This window comes from Micrasema longulum, unplaced genomic scaffold (assembly GCF_059751315.1).
Source record: "Micrasema longulum isolate JH-2025_06_02 unplaced genomic scaffold, ASM5975131v1 h1tg000630l, whole genome shotgun sequence".
In the NCBI taxonomy this organism is placed as follows: domain Eukaryota; kingdom Metazoa; phylum Arthropoda; class Insecta; order Trichoptera; family Brachycentridae; genus Micrasema; species Micrasema longulum.
The window spans coordinates 609-19,500 of NW_028277826.1; the positions used below are offsets into that span (position 1 = coordinate 609).

The window sequence follows — 18,892 nt, forward strand, 5'->3', positions numbered from 1 at the left end:
TTAGTATATTTTTTACTAGGTTTTAGTTTTAAACACTTTTCTTTTCTTCTTTATATTTTTAATTCTGTTCGTAGATTTTTAAGTGCACTTTTTCTTTGTCTTATTCTCTGCAGCTTGATTTATTATGTTTATATAAGTAAGTGTGTAAAAATAATATACATTTTTTGTCAGAAATATAAATGACAAATTAAAGAACCTTCTTATATTTATTTTTTGTTAGAATCTTCTGCTGCTTCTGACTACATAGGAAGTTAAAAGAAAAATTAAGTTAATTAGTCATATTTTTTCTTACACTCTCGTCTTTGGATTTGTGATAACAGCCACCCGCATAGCTTCATGAATTGCTACCATAAACCTACTTGTTGGTTTTCTTTCTCCCCAGTAAAATATATAAAGCTGGTGCCTGTGAATCAAGTTCTTTTCGCGAATCTGTAATTTAAATTAATCTTTTTAGTTATTTATATCACTGAACTATATCACACCGCGTAAGTATATCTACAAATCTTTTATTTTAACTGGGTCAAAATGTCTTGCAATCGCTTGTATGTACCTTTGCATATTACTAGAATATATTTGTGAGCTGTTAAACTAAACTGTTTAAAAGCCAATAAATCCCTAGAATAGTTTCATGAATAAGTTAGAATTTCACTAAGTTCAAATTCCTTATGTAAATAAGTGTGTTAATGTAGGTAAGCTTTACTAATTTTTAATAATCATAATGGAAATCAAGTGGAGATTAGTTTTCTTCACAGTATAATGGTTTAGGTTAGGTTTGTCTACTAGCCCTGAAGTTTCGAATTTGATTAGTGACATGATATAGGTACTAATTTAAAGGGTGATTATCACTACAATATTTCATGGTCCCTGAGCTGAATCTAATGCCCACCATGAAGTTCCAGGTTCAATTACCGGCAAGGTCAAAATGAAATCATTTTTTAAAAGGATGATTTCACTATAATATTTTTTAGTCTCTGAACTAGATTTGAAGTGTAAGACTGATCAACATGCGTTAATGTATCAAATGATCAAGATACAGTGCAATTTTAAATCAAATGCAGTTCCCTATGCACCACCGGGTGTGGATAAGGATGGTGATATGTGTGTTTTGCTACAATAATCTTTTTTTTTTATTCGAGGATATTAATTCCATTATTGTACTTCATAGAAGAGAGACATATATATGAATGGAAGAAAATGAAGATCACGTTAATTTTGTGATGAACCTACTTCTTTTATAATGTTGGTTAAATGAAAGTTATGTGGGAAAAATTTAAAAGATATAAACATGAAGGGTAAAGGAGAGTTTACACCCGGCAATGCTTTGCTATTGCTAGATTTAAGTTCTTGCTAAATATATTAACTGAACACAATCGAAAGTTTGGTATCAATTATTGTATTTAGTCCAAAGTAGGTGCTCGAACACTGTTTTCCTGCTACTGTCTTGCAGATTCCTCTCCGATACTCTGCGAAAAAAACAACTGCATGTCAGACCTTTCGTTAGAATAGACAAAATCGATGTTTCACTGTACGTACCATTTTCTGCACCTCAAAACTAAACCGTTTTTGTTATTTTTTACAGAATATCTGAATAAAATTTTCTGTATCGGTATGTTTTGCGTTTTTTGAAAATAGTTATATTTGTATACAGTGCGCCCGAAGACAGCAGATGTGCTTTTTAAGGGGGTTTGAATGGTTCTAGTCGCCATAGTAAACCATTTTTTTAAAAATGAAACAATATAGGGACACGCAAAGGTAAATATCTATTATGTGTAAAAAAGAGCTCTGCGCTGGTTTGGACATACAGAGCAAATGGACAACGAAAGAATGGCTAAAAATATTTACAATGTGAATGTTCGCGGATGCAGAAATAGAAGAAGACCGAGAAAGACATGGCATGACCAAATCCAAGTAATACTTGAAAATGGACATGGTAAAAGTTGAAATAATCGGCGCGCGTGCATGAGAAGATTTATGAATGTAGAGAAAGCGAGATCTGAATGAGGGTGATGTGGTGTTTTATCCTCTCTGCCTACCCTTACGGGGAAACGGCGTGATAGTTTGTTGTTATTGTTATTGTAAAAAAAACATTTCTCTAGTGCTATAATTCAGAGATAAAATAAAAGTGAATACATTTGTATGAAGAAAAGGCAGACAAGATTAATCATAATAAATCATACTTACAAAACTTTAGTAAAAACCGTTCGGATAAACGCAAAAAAGATGTTGCAACTTTTCATTGGTAAGTAGTAACGTGGGTAGGAATTATAGAACATGAAATAATTCATTTTCAAATACTGAAATTAAGTAGGTACCTTAGTAATTGTTTATGTTGGAATTCCTATACATAAAATAAATTATTATCAAATATAGAATTATTTTAGCAAATGTCAAACTCTGCTCAGTGGTGTACTTTAGTTAGGAATGTGATTTTCAAAAATGCATCAAATGTCTGTTGATATTATTTTGGTTTTACCAAAAGTCCAGTAAAAAGAAATAAATGGGTAGAAATTATAAAGAATCAATGAAATAATCTAATTGGGATCCATAAGAAACTAATGTTGTTTGTAAACATTCAAAAACAAACTATTTTTATACACAAAAAAATTACATCCATCCATTTTTTTTGTATACACATTCTCGGTGAATGCAACCCTAGTGATGGATAAAAAAGACATTTATGCTCTTATCTTTTTTGTACTAAATCGAAGATTTTATGAGCTATTAACCTTCTCATGGCAAAAGATGTGCATAAATTGGTCCCGTAATTCAGTCCATCGAGGGTAACCATTCAAACATTGCCTTTTATATATTACGAGCTGAACCCGACAATGCTTTGCTATTGCTAGATTTGAGTTCATACTTGTACATAGATTAAATGAACGAAATCGAATGCTGTCGAAATACGATCCTTCAGGCGAATGTGTATCAAAAATATGTGCAATAGATGCACACATGTTGAGATTCTTACATTATGTAAGGTTAAGATAAGCATTAACAATCAAGAAAGGAGCTCTACGTTAGTTTGGTGATGTAGAGCAAAAGAACGGCTAAAACTATTTACAATGCGAATGTTCAAGGTTGCAGAAATAGAGAAAGACCGAGAAAGACATGGCATGACCAAATCCAACAAATACTTGATGATGGATACGGCAAAAGTCGGAATAATCGGCGCGCGTGCATGAGAAGATCTATAAATGTAGAGAAAGCGAGATCTGAATGCAAAGATATAGTGATGTGGCGTTCTATACTCTCTCCTTACCCTTACGGAGAAACGGCGTGATGGTTTGTTATTGTTGTTAATGAAAAAAAAAACATTTCTCTAATGCCATAATTCAGAGAGAAAATACGTGAATCCGTTTGTATGAAGAAAAGTCGGACCGCGTTTTCTCCTAAGGTTAACATAATTAAGTATATTTAGGTACAAAATTTTACTAAAAAATCTTTGGTAAAAACCGTTTGGATTAACGTAAAAAAGATGTTATAACTTTTCATTGGTAAATAGGTAGGTACTTGCTTATGATTGAATTCTAAATCTAAAAATAATAGATATTCAAAAATTGAATTTAAGTAGGTACCTAAGAACTTGTTTATATTTGAATTCCAAAACATAAAATAGTAAATTATTTTCAAATAAAGAATTCTTTAAGCAAATGTCAAACTCTGCTCAGGGATGCACTTTAGTAACTAGTAATAGTTTTTAGGTTTATGTAATATATTTTAAGGTCATTATTACTTCCTGGCGTCTAATTTTTTATTTTAATTTTAATAGTTTTAATTTATCATTAATATGAGATTATGTTTGTTAATATTTTGTTGTAATTTTTCTAGTTATTAAGTTCTATCTTCCTTCTAATATTTTACTGTAAGCTTCTCTTTTCTGTTAAATAGGCACTATCAGGTGTTGGTGGGTTTTTCTGTTAGTGCCTATTTCAATTTATATTTAAATTTTTGCTGGTTTGGATATGTGTTTGAATATTGATGTTATTCTTGTACTTATATTTTTGTTGTCTATTGTTTGTATCTATATTGTTATTCCTTTCTGTTATTGTTGTTCTTATGTTTATCAATGTAATTTGTTTTTGGCCGATGTTATCAAGTTTTGGTAGAAGGCTCTAAGAAAAAAACATAGTTCTACATTATCTCTGCTTACAAACAGTGGTGCATTTCGTGTAAGAAACCGTTTTTCTAAAATGTATCAAACAGACCACATGGAATTATAAATCTAACTCTATGTGTGTAACAGAATTTTTACTAACCTTATATAGAATTTCCTCACATTGAACTGGGCTACAAAAAAATAAACTGGTTGTAGCTGAAGATTCTTCCATAGCATTTATAATATAATTGAAATATAGTTCCTAAAAAGAAAAAGATTCTAATTATAATGGAGATAAAATTTATTCATTTGTTATGACCATAGAAATGGTTATAAATATTCGTAATTCTATGTTTGTTATATATATTTTAGTATATCCGTCATCCCTTACCTGTCTTTTTTTATTTTTATCATTACTTTGATACAATATTGTTGAAATATGTTTTGACTGTAATGATTTGATGAGATGCCTTATGTTTTTATTTCTAGAAACAATAAAAATATTTTTCCTTATAAGCAGTAAAAAATATGTTTTGAGTCACATGTTTCACACAATACAACATTTATTTTATTTACAATCAATATAACCATTTTAGTTCTTAGTTTAATTTACATTTTGGTATGTTAACCGTTGATGCGGCACTTAGCACCCGACTTGTGTTCCATTCAACATAGGTTCCGGAGCTTATCTTGAATTTGGTGGAGAATAGTGTTTTTCTTTGTATATGCTAAGCAAATGTGAAGCAGTGCGAAAGGGTGCGACGTACAGCTTTGAATTCAGAATTAGCGGTATAAACAGTTAGTCCTTTTTACTCGCGTTTTTCTCGCGGCAATGTTGTTCAATAATTTTTAGAACACATTTTCGTATTTACATTTTATGAAACGTCATATTTTTTTAATTATACCTCAGTGAGGTTAACTTTTTTTTATCCATATTAAATTAATAAATAAATATGTATACAAAATTGTAGTATTTTTTTAACCTGTTGTATTTTCCAAAATCTTGAAAAATAATTAGTGATTTACAATTATTTATCCCCACTGCAATATCTGTGATAGCTCTCGACAATTTTTTTGATATGTTATCTTCATTTTGGGTTTCTTTAATGGAGAGTCCTAATAGTTCTGGAATAAATAAAATATGTCTTGTAAAATATTATGATATTATCATTTGTATTGAATCAAAAACTACAATAATGATTATGAAAAAAGCAAAAGTTTGCTTTAACAACCTGTCAACCCGCTGAGTGAAAGTAGTATTAAAAATATTGACACCTGATTCTTCATTTTGATTTTCAATAACACAATGCCAGTTTGGTTGTAATTGATGTGACTGGGTGCAATATAATAGAACTCATAAAACAACACACTTTTCAGAGCATAACACATAAATAACCTATCTTGCATGTGTAGGAATAAAGGTAAGTAAGCATTTTATATATTTGATTAGGTCTAATGATTATGAAACTATGAACATGCACGAAGTGAATAATTTATTTGCCTCAAGATATGTGAAGAATATCAGATCTATATATATGTATAGGTAACTCAATTCTAGTTGAGGCCATCAAATAGCCAAGTATTGGTGTGTCTCTACAGGCTTCTGAAGGATACAATAGTGTGTGTTAATCGAATACAAAGGCCCAATTTACACGAATCATCCAAATCCACACGGCACGGTAAAATGATTGTGGATTGATATTTCTTATATTATTTTGCATTTATTTAAAATGTAATCAAGAGCTGCTCTTAGGCGAAAATCCTACGAAAAGAAATCAAGTGGAAATTAATCACCTTATTGCATTTGCCTCGCATTAAATAAAAAAATGTCATTAAATGTTTTTATTAGAATACTCTATACAAATATCAACCCCCTCTAGTTTATATTATTGTGCCATGTGGATTTTTATGGCTGTATGAAATGCACCATATTTGTAAATGATTTATGACCATCGTGCTCCATAATATTTACTACCTTTCAATCACAAATCATTTAGCATTTACGATTTGACAGTGATTTGCCATTTCTGGTTTAATAATGATGTTGCCAATCTAAGGAAAATTATATAACTATTGATTACTTTAATTTTAAATATGTTTACCTCATAGAACTAAAATACCTAGTCCAGAAGGAGCATAGAATCATATATATATTTGAATACATCGGACTGTGTCCAAAAAAAACCCTCACTTCCGCCGTGCTCATGCCCTCATGCGTGAAGTCGCCTCGTAATGTTGCCAGATCGCAAAACATATAATCATAACACAAATGTAAAATATTATATTTAAAAAAAGCGGTTTTCAAATTTCTCTAAAATTTTATTGTACACGCGGAAACATTTATTGACACAACACACAACACAGTAAATAAGTAAAGGGTCATTTAATAAGAGTAATTCAATAAATGAACATCAGCGTTGCCAATACTACCGATTTTTCGATAGATCTACCGATTTTGGGAGCAATCTACTGATCTACCGAATTCTATTGAAATTCTACCGATTTTTACATATTCCCTTGTTTTTTTTTTCCATCGAACAAAATTTCAATACCAATAAAACGAATCCATATTAAAATAACTTATAGTTTGCTTGCTCACTTAGGTTGCCATCCTTTGATTGTTAAAAAAAACTGTCTATCTATCGTACATAAGTATATTATGAATGTATTGGTATTTGGTGATTCCCGGTTATTTTCAAATATATAATATTGTGGTATAATAAATCATTACCCTAGAATTTCATGACATTATTGAAAAATGTATATACGTACTTATCTCTTTGTTTATTTTATGAGAAGAAGTGTAAGGGGATCACCTTTAATGTAAAAAATGATAGAAATGGTTTTTCTTCAGTTAATAGTTTATTTTCCATTAAAATTTAGTTGAACCATTGTTATAAGCAATTTATTCAATATTTCAGCAGTTAGCAGTTTTTACATTTAAAGAACTTTTAAATATGAATTATTTCTTTGTTTGGCAATTTTTTTGACAAGTTTGACTGATGATTGTAAAACTGACCAGGACATCAGCGTTGCCAGATCTACCGATTTTGGGAGCAATCTACCGATCTACCGAATTCGATTGAAATTCTACCGAATTTTATACATTTCCTTGTTTTTTCCACAGAACAAAATTTCAATGCAAATAAAACGAATTCATATTAAAATAATTTATTACTTGTTTGCTAACTTCGATTGCCATCAGTTGCTTGTTTAAAAAACTGTTTATCTATCGTACATAAGTATACAATGAATGATATATTAATTATGGAATTGGCTATAGTATTGTTGAATATAATATGGTAAAATAAATCATGGCATAGAATTTCATGACATTATTGAAAAATGTATAAGTATATGTAGGTATGTCTATTTTATTAAGTGAAATGTAGAGGGATCACTTTTCATATTGAAAATAGTATAAATGGTTTTATCTTCAGTTAAATATTTATTTAAATTTAGTTGATCATTGTTTTAATAATTAGTTCAGTACTTCAGCAGTTATCAGTTTTTATTAAGTTTTAAGTTGCACTGAAAGAACTTTAAAACGTTAATTATTTCTTTGTTTGACAATAAAAATAATATATATTTTGATAAAATTGTGTCATTCATTCAATAAAATAAGAATAAGAACCAACTCAAATATTCCTTTTCTTAAATGAATATTTGAGTATTGAAATGAAATATTGTAATTTACATTTTTTGTAAGAAAAAGAAGACATTATAAATCACTTTATTTTGGTGATTCACTTATTGCAGTCCTTTTGGTTTTCAATTGTTCATTTACCAAGCGTTTTCAACTATTTAAAGCAACGGCCTTAGTCAAAACGGCGCTTTAATTTCGAACAACTGTCAAATTTATTTTTGCCCCCTTCCTCCCCCTTACCCCCTCTCCCGAATCTACCGAAATCTACCGATTTATTTTTCTGAATCTAGCTTTTTTCGCTTGATCGGGTCTGGCAACGCTGTAGGACATAGAGAGAGAGAGAATAGCCATCAATGTCAGGGCCTCTATGCTGCAAGATGCTTCTACCTGCAAAAAACTATTTTTACTCAGTCTTAGACAGGCTTACATCATTGAATATATTTTATGAAAGTACATTCAACCTATGTATCTTTGTGCACAAGAAAATTATATATAGGTTACTTAGTGTGATTTCATTAATTTTTTTCGCAATATACACTTATATCAAAACATTTCTGCCTTAAACCCTTGAAGAGTTTGTATGGTTACACAAAATACAGTTTCGTTGAAATAGAAATTAAAATATCAACATAACCTCAAAGTAATAAAACAAGATTTATCTGCATTCTGGGCCAGTTTTGCAAGCCAGAATCAATATATTTTAGTGATTCACATATTGCAGTCCTTCTGGTTTTAAATTGCTCATTTATGTACACTATATACACCAACTTTAGTAAAGCCTTTGACAAAGTTTGCCACTCTAACTTGTTTCAGAAACTTGGTCGACTGGGAATACGTGATGAACTCTTAAAATGGTTCATTGGTTACTTATATAATAGAAAAATAGCAGTTAAAACAAATTCCCATATCTCCTATAGTTTTTTAGCAACAAGCGGCGTACCCCAAGAATCACACTTGGGACCTATTTTATTTTTAATTTATATAAATGATATTGTTGAAATTTTTAGCGATGAAAAATATTTACTTTTTGGTGACGACCTCAAACTTTATTTCGTTGTAAATAATACTGATGATTGCAATACCCTGCAGATGAATCTCAATAGAATTCACGAGTGGTGCAATAAAAATAATATTTTTCTCAATATAGATAAATGCCAGGTCCTTTTCTAAAAGTAAGAAACCTTTCATTTTAAACTATTTGTTGAACCACGCAACAATTGAAAGAGTTGATTTCATTAGGGATCTTGGCGTATTTTTTTATGATAAACTTACATTTATCAAACATATTGACAAAATTTCAAATGAGGCGCTAAGTAATAAGTTGGGATTTATTTGTAGGGTTACTAACAAATTTAAAAGTATTACACCAATCAAGTCACTTTTATTGCTCCCTGGTTAGAAGTAGTTTAGAATATGTTTCTCCAGTCTGGTCGCCCCATTATTGTGTACATTCTGATTCACCCGAGTGCGTCCAGAATAAATTTCTAAAATATATTAATTTTAAACTTCATATTCCAGCTGCTTTATTTAATTATAATCAATTGTTTTCTTCATCAAATCTTTTAAGACTTTCTGATAGAAGAATCCTAACTGACCTAATATTGCTATATAATGTGATCAATTCATTGATTGACTTTCCTGATTTGCTGGAGTTGGTATGTTTTCGTGTACCTGGTCGACATACCCGCCATAGATCTCCTTTTTGTTCTGCAAGTTCTAGGACCAACTATCACATGCACTCGCTTATCCCTAGGCCCCATAGATATGGCAATCAGTATGAGGACAAGGCTGATATATTTGGTTCTGGACTTGATAGTTATAAAACGAGTCTGATTTCTTTTTTTCTCTCGCAATATTATTCTTAAACTTTTCTTTATATTTAAAAATGTTTTTCCTTTTTTTTTGTTTTTTCATATTTATGTATTTATTTCGTTAATACTTTTGGTTGCTTATGTGTATTTACCTACTTGTTACTATTGTAATAGTAAGGCAATTTTATAATTTTTTGTTATGTATTTTTATATGTCTTTTTTTTTCATATTTATGTTCAATGCATGTTAAAGGCAATTTATGCCGCTTATGTAAAAGTAAATAAATAAATTAAGCGTTTTCGACTATTTAAAGCAACGGCCTTAGGCGAAACGGCGCTTTTACTTTGAAAAATTGTCTATTATTTTTTGCCTCCCCCCCCTCCTCACCCGCCGATCTACCGATTTATTTTTCTGAATCTACCTATTTTCTCTTGATCCAGTCTGGCAGCCCTGTTTGAATCATTAGTCTATGGTATATGGTGGTGTCAAATGATGACGGAAGAGACATTTTGTGAGTGAGGTTATGTCGTTTTTTGTCAACTTTTACATTAGTTCAGTAACAATTTCCCATAAGTCAATATTTTTACGTTTATTCAAAACTAATAATTGTATTAAGTTTTATATCTTTTTCATCTCCTCTATGCATGTGTTATCGATACAAACAAAAATATATTTTCAATCTATCACTAAGTCATTCAATATTCTAATTTCAAACCAATTTAAAAAAGTCCGTGTTTCGAAAATTATTAAAACAATGACCCCTATAACACCACCACCTAACGTGAGGGGAATGACAGTCTTGAATCGTGAACTTTTTACTATCACAGTTAAAGTCCCAGCACTAAGGATAAAAGAATCGCGTATGTCTTCAGTCACAAAGTACATAAAACAATATTTACTGAAAATAGAAAAATTTAAACCAGTGCAATCGGAATGTTTGACTTTGGGCATTTCTAATGGCGACGAAAGTAGTTTATCTTCTATGAAGATTGCATATTTGAATCCATTAGTCATTAAAAGCTGGGATGATATTAATCTTTATGACCGTGAAGGTCTTTCGGAGTGGGATGTTTCAAAAGAAAGTTTTTTACTTCGAGATGTTTCATTAGGCTATGAAAATTGGAAGGCTGAAGAAATTTTTAAAGCTGTTTTGCCTTCAGACAAGGAAAACCTAACGAGTTTTTCAATAATTGGCCATATTGTACATGTGAATTTGAAGAGCCACCATCTAGAGTATAAGAAATTAATTGGGCAAGTTTTTCTGGATAAAGTCAAAGATTGTAAAACTGTAGTAAATAAAACAAACAATATTGACAATAAATACAGGAATTTTACAATGGAAGTACTGTGCGGGGAAAGCAATTTTCAAGCTGTAGTAAAGGAAAATAAATGCTGCTACGAATTTGACTTTTCCCTCGTGTACTGGAACCCTAGGCTGTGTACTGAACATGAACGGATTGTTGCACTGCTAAAACCTGGTGATATATTGTTTGACATATTTGCTGGAGTTGGTCCGTTTTCTATTCCAGCATTGCGAAAAAAGTGTTTAGTTTATGCGAACGATCTAAATCCAGATTCTTATAAATGGCTTTGTCATAATGCTAAACTGAACAAAGTAGTAGGGTCTTCATTCAAGGCATATAACATGGATGGTAGATGCTTCATAACTGATGTGATTGCACCATACTTTGTTGAGTTATTGGAGAAATCTGAAACCGATGATCAGTCAGATATTTATATAACGATGAATCTGCCAGCGTTGGCAGTGGAGTTCCTAAATACATTTATTGGGTTGTTGAAAGGATACACCTTGAAAAATCTTGCTGCTTTTAAGGAACCTGTAGTTCATATTTATTGTTTCGCTTTTGAAAACAATCCCGTCGATGTTGCTCGGCAAATGGTTGAAGAAAAGTTACAATACAAACTAGATGCGCACATGATAGGCATTTTTAATGTCAGGAATGTTTCTCCCAAAAAAGAAATGATGAGAGTTAGTTTCCGACTATCTAAAAATATGTTGTTAGGAATTAAAGATGATTCGGTCGATGGAGATAAGGAAACAGTTGAAGATAATTACGAACCTTGCAGTAAATTTCCAAAATTAGAGAATTGACGGTTTTATATTTAATTCTCTAAATATATGAATACTAGCTCAAGAATAAGCTTAGTACCAACATCAACCATCTTTATTTTAGCTATTTAAAATAGATTTATAAATATAAATAAGGGAATTAAATAAATACCAAGTTTATTTTCATAATCTATTATGGAGTTTCAATTTATTTCCCTACATTTTTTATTTTTTAAATTTAAGTTTATAATTTATTTATATTTTTTACAATATTATACTGCTTATTTACCAAACTTTATTCTTTTGATACTCTTTTTTAGTCTTTGCTAATATTTCTTTAAACATGAATAGATTTTTTATTTGAGTACTTTTATGGTTGATGATGAGGATATAAATACCTCTATACTGGTCAAAACTAATATCATATATATAACTATAATCTAAAAACAATAAAAAGGTTTATCACTATTTAAAACAAGTATTTCTTGTATATTTTTTCCGAATCCAATAAGGGGCATAAAAATATTTTTTTCCCTTTTTTTTTGGGTTAAGCACTGCAAAGAGAGGAAAATTGGGCACTGTTTTGATTCTATATTATACATCTCATTGCACACAAATATAAATGTACAGTTCTGAATTAAATACATAATTCATAATCTTAATCTTACTCCTTTAAACTTAAATGTAAAATATCGCTTTTAAAGGCTGAGAGTTTTTCAAAAGGATTATTTCTAATTAGTAAAATATAAATTTTTCAAGTTATTACTTTCTAGGTAAAATACATTTCTTAAACAATTGCTGTACAGGAATCTGTCAGTACACCCACAATGGAAATTATTGGCTATTCTGATGCTTTACAAGAATCAGAAGAAGTAAGTTTAAAAGTAAAAGTGTACATTTTAGTTTTTGAGGAACAATACAACTTTTTTTAAATTCTAATTTTATTATCAATTTATATGAAAGTTTCCTGCAGATAGCTAGATAATTTTTATAAAAATTGAGCACAAATTAATCATTTTCAGGTTTTAAGAAATTGTTTTCAAAAATATTCTCTACCTGACGTATTTTTATCTTTCAATGGGGGGAAAGATTGTACAGTTTTGCTAGATATAACATTAAAAGTATTAAGAACTATTTTTCCCAGCAATGAAGACTTCCAGTTCAAGATTATTTACATACAACCAGAAAAGCCATTTGCTGAATTAGAAAATTTCATTCAAAATGTACAAGTTAAATACAATTTAAATATGACCATAGTCCCTGGTAATATTAAAGACGCATTGAGAAAAGTCTTAAAAGACAATAATAATTTAAAAGCATGTCTAATGGGAAACAGAAGAACTGATCCATTTAGTGAACATTTACAATTCTTTGAGGTGGGTACTCTTTTAATTTTTTATTGGTTTCTTCTACTTTATTATCGATTGTACACATTAAGGTGAATAAAGATCACCCTGAATTCAGATTATTTATATTATGTAATATTTTGTAGATGACTGACTCAGATTGGCCTCAAATTATGAGAGTAAGCCCTCTACTAAATTGGTCTTACCATCAAATTTGGAGTTATCTAATTGAAAACCAAGTGCCTTATTGCTGTCTTTATGATATAGGGTAATTATACAATAATATTCCGTTTAAAAAAAAAAACTTTGAAATTATTTATTTTTGGTTTTTTTTTTAAAGGTATACGTCAATTGGAAACACTGATAACACAATTCCCAATCCATCTTTAAAAGAAGGAAAAAATGGTAAAGATATTTACAAGCCTGCATACTTACTTGAAGATGAAACATTAGAACGAAACGGAAGAGTTAAGAAACAATTGAATGGTTCAGCATTTTAACATTTATAATGTTATATTATTTCTACTCTTAATTTATTTTAGTTAACAGCAATTAATAAATAAAGTAGTATTTATTTAAATAATATAACTATGATTATTTGGTATTCTCCATAAAATAGACATATGACTACATGTTTTGTTTGTTAAATATAATAATTGTTGGTGTTGGTTATCCAAATAAATAATTAAACGAATAAATTCAAATTGAAAAAAGTATTAAATATTGTAAAATTTCGTCAAAAACATATTTTGTAAATTCAAATTGCTTATAGAAATATAAATGTTATTATTGGGATGGCTTTGAAAACATAAATAGGTACATCAAGTTTTATGGATTAAAAATAATAAATTATTAAAACAAAAAAATGTTTAATGTCTTAAGAAAAATTATTTGTATTCACACAAGTTTTTGTAATATATAAATAAAAAATAATTGTTAAGATAAAGTGTTAATATTTAAAGATCATAATAGTAAGTACTTTGTGAATGGGTAGGCACTAAACTTTTTTCAAACTATGTTAGGCATCACATGAATATTTTGAACATGACGTGTGTACCGTACATTCACAGAGACTAGACCGCTGTGCACATGAAAACCACGAGCCCACTGCGTGATATCGCATGATTGGCCCATTTCACACCACTGCAAAAATCTACACGGCATAATAAAATACAGTATGGTGGATCGATATTATTGTTTTACAATTATTTACTTATTTAATGCCTGGCAAACCCAATAACCAGTACACGATGAGACCGACTAATCTCCAGTCGATTTCCTTTTGCAGGATTTTTACTTGGGAGTTTTCACTAAATTTAAATAGTGATTTTGATAAAATTATCATCAAAATCTCTTGTGTTAAGTTTTACTATATTATTTTAATCGGGTTGTGGTCCCGTGGCTAGTATTGCAAACTCACGGATCAGAGGTCCGAACCCCACTCTACCCCAATTTGATTTCCATTTTCTAATAGTGTTATTTACAATTCGTTGAAAGTGGTCACCAAAATAGAAATATTTGGGTAAATTATAAAAACGCTAATATCTTTTTTTAAAAATAATATATTAATCTAGACATTTTCATTGATATTTTTATTAAAGTCATTAACTATGGAGTTTTTTTTTTTAAATATATAAATATTATCAAATTTAAATAGGTACTAACAAATCAAATAAATGTCAATCCACTATAATTTTACCGTGCCGTTTAGATTAATATGATATGGGTGAAATAGGCCATTCTCCGTTAGGTATCACGCTGCTGGTTTGTTCATTTGGAAATTCTTGTAATAATGAACAGACTTTAGGTTTACATTCCAAAACTGTGTTTATGTATGTTTTATTAAACTTATAAACCAACAAACTTTAAAAAGAAGATGTTCAATCAGTGTTGAATATTTTATGTTTTAGATTTTAACAAATGATTTTAGGGGTTGACTATTGTAGTCTTAGTAAATAATATTTTAAAAATAGATTTCTTTCTTGAAAATTATTTATTTCAAGAAAATCCCTTGTGGTTTAAATCTACTCTACAAAGAGCAGACTTAAAATCACGGACACATTTAAACACAGTCTACAAAGATTTAGACATGCCTATACTTGCATAAAATATTGTTAGTAATGCATAAGAACAAAACAGTTAATATTTTTTACTTTGTAACATAATAATATTTTTAGTAAGGTATTTTCCTAATTTATTTGTAGATAATAGTAAGATCTGACATTCCGTGGTTTTAAATAGTACAGGTAACCTTCCTATAACACAGTTTCACTCCAACACTATAATTTTTTTTCTGAAACCCTCGTACAACACGACTGCTCACAACACAGTTGTGCATATGATATATGTACTGTAATGTACATACATTATTTACAACACATGATAATGTTAGTTGAAGCAGGAAATGACCCCAAAGCATCAGAACATTAAATTATTGGCATATTAGAATTTGCAGAGGCAACGGTTTTGACAATTTGAGCATTCAGAACATTTAAGTTTTCTTATTAAGATGAAATAGTGAAGCAGATTTGCTGGAAATGGCTTCAGACATTTAAATTGATTTTGAGAAGATTGTCGAAGAAAATAATTGATTTTAAAGAAATTACAAGGCCTAAGCCTATCAAAAAATCTCAAATATATTTTTTTAATGCAGACCCGTCTGCTGAAAAAATCTGAAAAAGTGAGCTGGAAAATTATCTATTTCTGTACCAGCAAACCAAAATCACAGACTTTTTAAAGATGGCGGAAAGCACAAATTATAAAAAGATTCGAAGTGTGAACATTATAAAAAAATGTTTACATTTAGCAGTATTGATCAGCGATGAGGAAGAAAATTGTAGCGTATGCGTTACCACGTGTTTGCGCTGGTTCGTCACCTGTGTCTGCTAATCAGGCTTCCTGGCATAAACGGGAGGCCGCCCTCCCAAGCAGAGCCAAAAGGTAAAGCTGGAATGTAGGGGTACGACTGCACCAACTACAAGTAAACCTCAATAGCCCTGAAAAGGACTTTCCTCCTGATCCAAGTGGTCAAGAGAGGTGAAGGTAGTCGGCAGGCAGAGTGGAGTGAAGCGCGGAGAGTGGGAGCACACACAAGGTGGAGAGACGGAGTAATAAGCGGTGTTTACTGTTTAGAGACCAGAGCTAAACTGATTTATTATTGCTCACCTTATAAAGCATGTTGTATGCATAATAATTTTCTATTAAAATTTCAATAACAAAAAACTTTTCAATTTTTTCAGAATTAACCAACCATGGAATTATCTTAATTCTATGTAACCAACCTTTTTGTACCGGCTGTGAGTCCTATACAAATCGTAATTCAATTCCACACTTTTTATGTGTGTTTCTTTTACTCTCTATTTTTGTATTGTAAATACTATTTGTTGGTAAAACAGGTATTATGAAAGTTAGCTACTGCAAAAAATCTTATAAAATGATGTTTATAGGCAGGTATATATTTTATAGGCAGGCAGGTATATATATATATATACACATGGGTTTGATTTGATTAGGCAGGCCCTTAGTGATATTCCTCATTATTTATTTTTTTAAATCTTAATAAAAACAATGATATCTTTTTATGTACCTAAATTTATAATATTTTATCATCATGCCTTGTTTTTAAAATTCATTACCAATTTTATTAAATTCATTGCAAAAATAATCAAGTGTTTATTATTATAAATTTCAAAGTACCTTTATATATTTATTTCATCATTTTTTATTAACAATCTGATTTTATTTATAAAACAGTAAGGGCCGGTTTCTTGTAAATTTAGTAATTTTTTTTAAAAATTAATCTAAGTTATACTCAAAATTTTGGAAATTTTTTCGTTTTTTCATACTTAATATACGGATTTTTTTTATGTCCCTATTAGTTCTGATTTTCGACAGTTACTAATAATGGTCAAGCAACCGGCCCTAAGTACTAATATATTATATTAAGTTAGAAGGATCTGATGGCCAAGTTGTTTTCGACACTGGTAAATGCATGACTCCATGATGGATGAAAAATGTTTTATAGCAAATTAGCATAAGGTCCTTCAAACCACCAGTCATACAGACAAAAGTGAGTAGAATATAGTACCAGGGATCAGCTATAGGAAATCCCGATCAGATTTTATATGCATCAATGTCCCAGGAAACAATTAATAAATTAAGCTACTAGTAGAAAAAAAGGCAATGCATTGAGATAATTATGAGGTATAAATACGAAAATAAGTTCAGTTTGTATTTCATTCCATCGCAGCTTTGTGTAAGCGTGGTATTCACCTTGATCTGCTAAGAAGGAGTTGACACCATTATTAGTTAGCTGAGTGTTGTGTACACTTCATGGTGATTGTTTGAATTGTTGAATAAAAATAAAATACTCGTCACGTCAATGCAAAGAACATTAAGCCATATTTAAATTTATTTCAACAGAGAGGGAAAAAGTTTTCGAGAAGAAATTTGGGAGTCTAGGCATTTAAAGGGCTTATGACCTGTCATTGGCTGGTTTAAGTGGCCACTTTACACACTGTGTAACATTCACTATTCTGCCCATGTTTGAACATCCACATTTCCTCAACTCTTCCATCTGTTGACTTTTGTGAAGTGAAAGAGCTGAAACCTTTATCACGTGGGTGAGATTCATCCGGCTGAACCAAATCACCTACTAGGCAACGCCTGGAAACAATTTTCCAATTTTTATACTTCTTCTTTTACCAGGCAGTAATTCAACAATGTTTGATTATGTCCAAATCATCTAGCCAGTCTGCAAGCATTTGGACATAATCAAACATTGTTAACATTAAGCCAGTTCATATTCATTAAAAGATCTGTGAGGTGTACAGAAAACATGTAATAAATAATACTACATAATACATTCAATAATACTACTGCAATTTGTACATTATATATAGAATGCTGTTCCCTAATTTGGGACACTTTTGAATAAAACCACATCCTTGGAATAGAGAAGGTTCAAAGGCGATTTTTGCGATACTTATATGTTGAAGAAAAAAAAAAATATTAATCATTTCTAGCAGGGATACTGGATTACAACACCTTCGAACCTCTTCGTCAATTTTTTCTTGGGAAACATTTCTATAAGCTGATTTCTGGAATATGTAAGTTTGTTTGATCCCAATAATTATACTAGAGCAAGATCTAATGCATTGTTTTACGCACTCAGAAGCTGTACAAATGTCAGAATTCACCCATCAATAGGGCTATTCACTTGCTAAATACGGCTTCTGCGGATAATATGGATCTATTTTTCTGTACATATTGGCAGTTTAGCAGCTATCCGCTTTCATTAACTTTTAACTTAAATTTACAGCTTGCAATACGTGTTGCGTTAAATAGCCCGTAAAGTAATACTGACTAGAATAAATGTCAATTGTTGTCAAGTAAATAAATAAGAGATTCAATGGTAAGGATATGGGTGAGCCAGTTCAACGAAGGTCATGATAATGGGCAAGATGACGAATTAAGTGAGCATCTTTGATTAGTGAACCCACTTCATTCGTCATTTTGCCCATTATCATGACCTTCATTGAACTAATTCACCCATCTCCTTACCATTGAATCACTTATCACATGTTTTCTGTCAGATCAGTGTTGCCAACCTTCATCATGTGAAAATTGGTAGATACAGAAAATAAATTGGTAGATTTCAGTAGATTCATTGTCCCAGGGGCATAGGCGGTGAGGAGGGGAAGGGGGAGGTTCTTTACATTTTTTCATTACAAAATGACAAGCGGATTTTTAAAAAATCAAACCAAATGGTGGCCCCCGTGGACGCTTGCCTTACACACAAAGGGTTCCGGATTCGATCTCCAGTGAAATCACAATAATATATGTAAATTTTTACATTTATTGAATTTTAAACTCAGTGATAAAATAATAACTACTTATCGCTGAAATAGGTAACTAAATTTG

General features: G+C 30.5%; 2 protein-coding genes and 1 long non-coding RNA gene across 7 annotated transcripts; 2 read left to right on the plus strand and 1 right to left on the minus strand.

Annotated features, from left to right (window-relative positions):
- Positions 1–295: 295 nt before the first annotated feature.
- Positions 296–6,929, minus strand: LOC148280017 (uncharacterized). Of its 3 annotated transcripts, none has more exons than XR_015822724.1 (5): positions 6,869–6,929; positions 5,080–5,221; positions 4,488–4,581; positions 4,257–4,358; positions 296–429 (listed from the first exon to the last, which is right to left on the minus strand). It is a non-coding gene; the product is annotated as an uncharacterized LOC148280017 (long non-coding RNA). The 3 variants fall into 3 exon arrangements; XR_015822725.1 differs by lacking the exon at positions 6,869–6,929 and adding an exon at positions 6,199–6,452; XR_015822723.1 differs by lacking the exon at positions 6,869–6,929 and adding an exon at positions 5,329–5,697.
- A 3,077-nt stretch (positions 6,930–10,006) lies between these two features.
- On the plus strand, positions 10,007–16,634 carry LOC148280018 (bifunctional FAD diphosphatase/FAD synthase-like). Of its 3 annotated transcripts, none has more exons than XM_088229042.1 (5): positions 10,007–10,064; positions 12,398–12,496; positions 12,647–13,000; positions 13,117–13,238; positions 13,311–16,634. In XM_088229042.1, exons 2-5 carry the CDS (start codon positions 12,452–12,454, stop codon positions 13,468–13,470), a joined length of 681 nt encoding a protein of 226 aa, XP_088085168.1. In that variant the 5' UTR covers positions 10,007–10,064; positions 12,398–12,451; the 3' UTR covers positions 13,471–16,634. The 3 variants fall into 3 exon arrangements, with proteins under 3 accessions (XP_088085168.1, XP_088085169.1, XP_088085170.1); XM_088229043.1 differs by having other exon boundaries at positions 10,017–10,073; XM_088229044.1 differs by lacking the exon at positions 10,007–10,064 and adding an exon at positions 10,302–10,432.
- Positions 10,080–11,817, plus strand: LOC148280019 (tRNA (guanine(37)-N(1))-methyltransferase). Its single transcript, XM_088229041.1, has one exon. The coding sequence runs from the start codon at positions 10,194–10,196 to the stop codon at positions 11,664–11,666; it is 1,473 nt and encodes a 490-aa protein (XP_088085167.1). The 5' UTR covers positions 10,080–10,193; the 3' UTR covers positions 11,667–11,817.
- Positions 16,635–18,892: the final 2,258 nt, after the last annotated feature.

What these genes read in the sequence shown, in the direction of transcription:
- LOC148280018 (XM_088229042.1), top strand. Translation starts at nt 12,452, where the DNA reads ATGGAAATTATTGGCTATTCTGATGCTTTACAAGAATCAGAAGAA. An exon ending in CTTTACAAGAATCAGAAGAA is followed by an intron (nt 12,497 to 12,646) that starts GTAAGTTTAAAA and finishes AATCATTTTCAG; the next exon opens with GTTTTAAGAAATTGTTTTCA. An exon ending in AACATTTACAATTCTTTGAG is followed by an intron (nt 13,001 to 13,116) that starts GTGGGTACTCTT and finishes AATATTTTGTAG; the next exon opens with ATGACTGACTCAGATTGGCC.
- LOC148280019 (XM_088229041.1), top strand. Translation starts at nt 10,194, where the DNA reads ATGCATGTGTTATCGATACAAACAAAAATATATTTTCAATCTATCACT.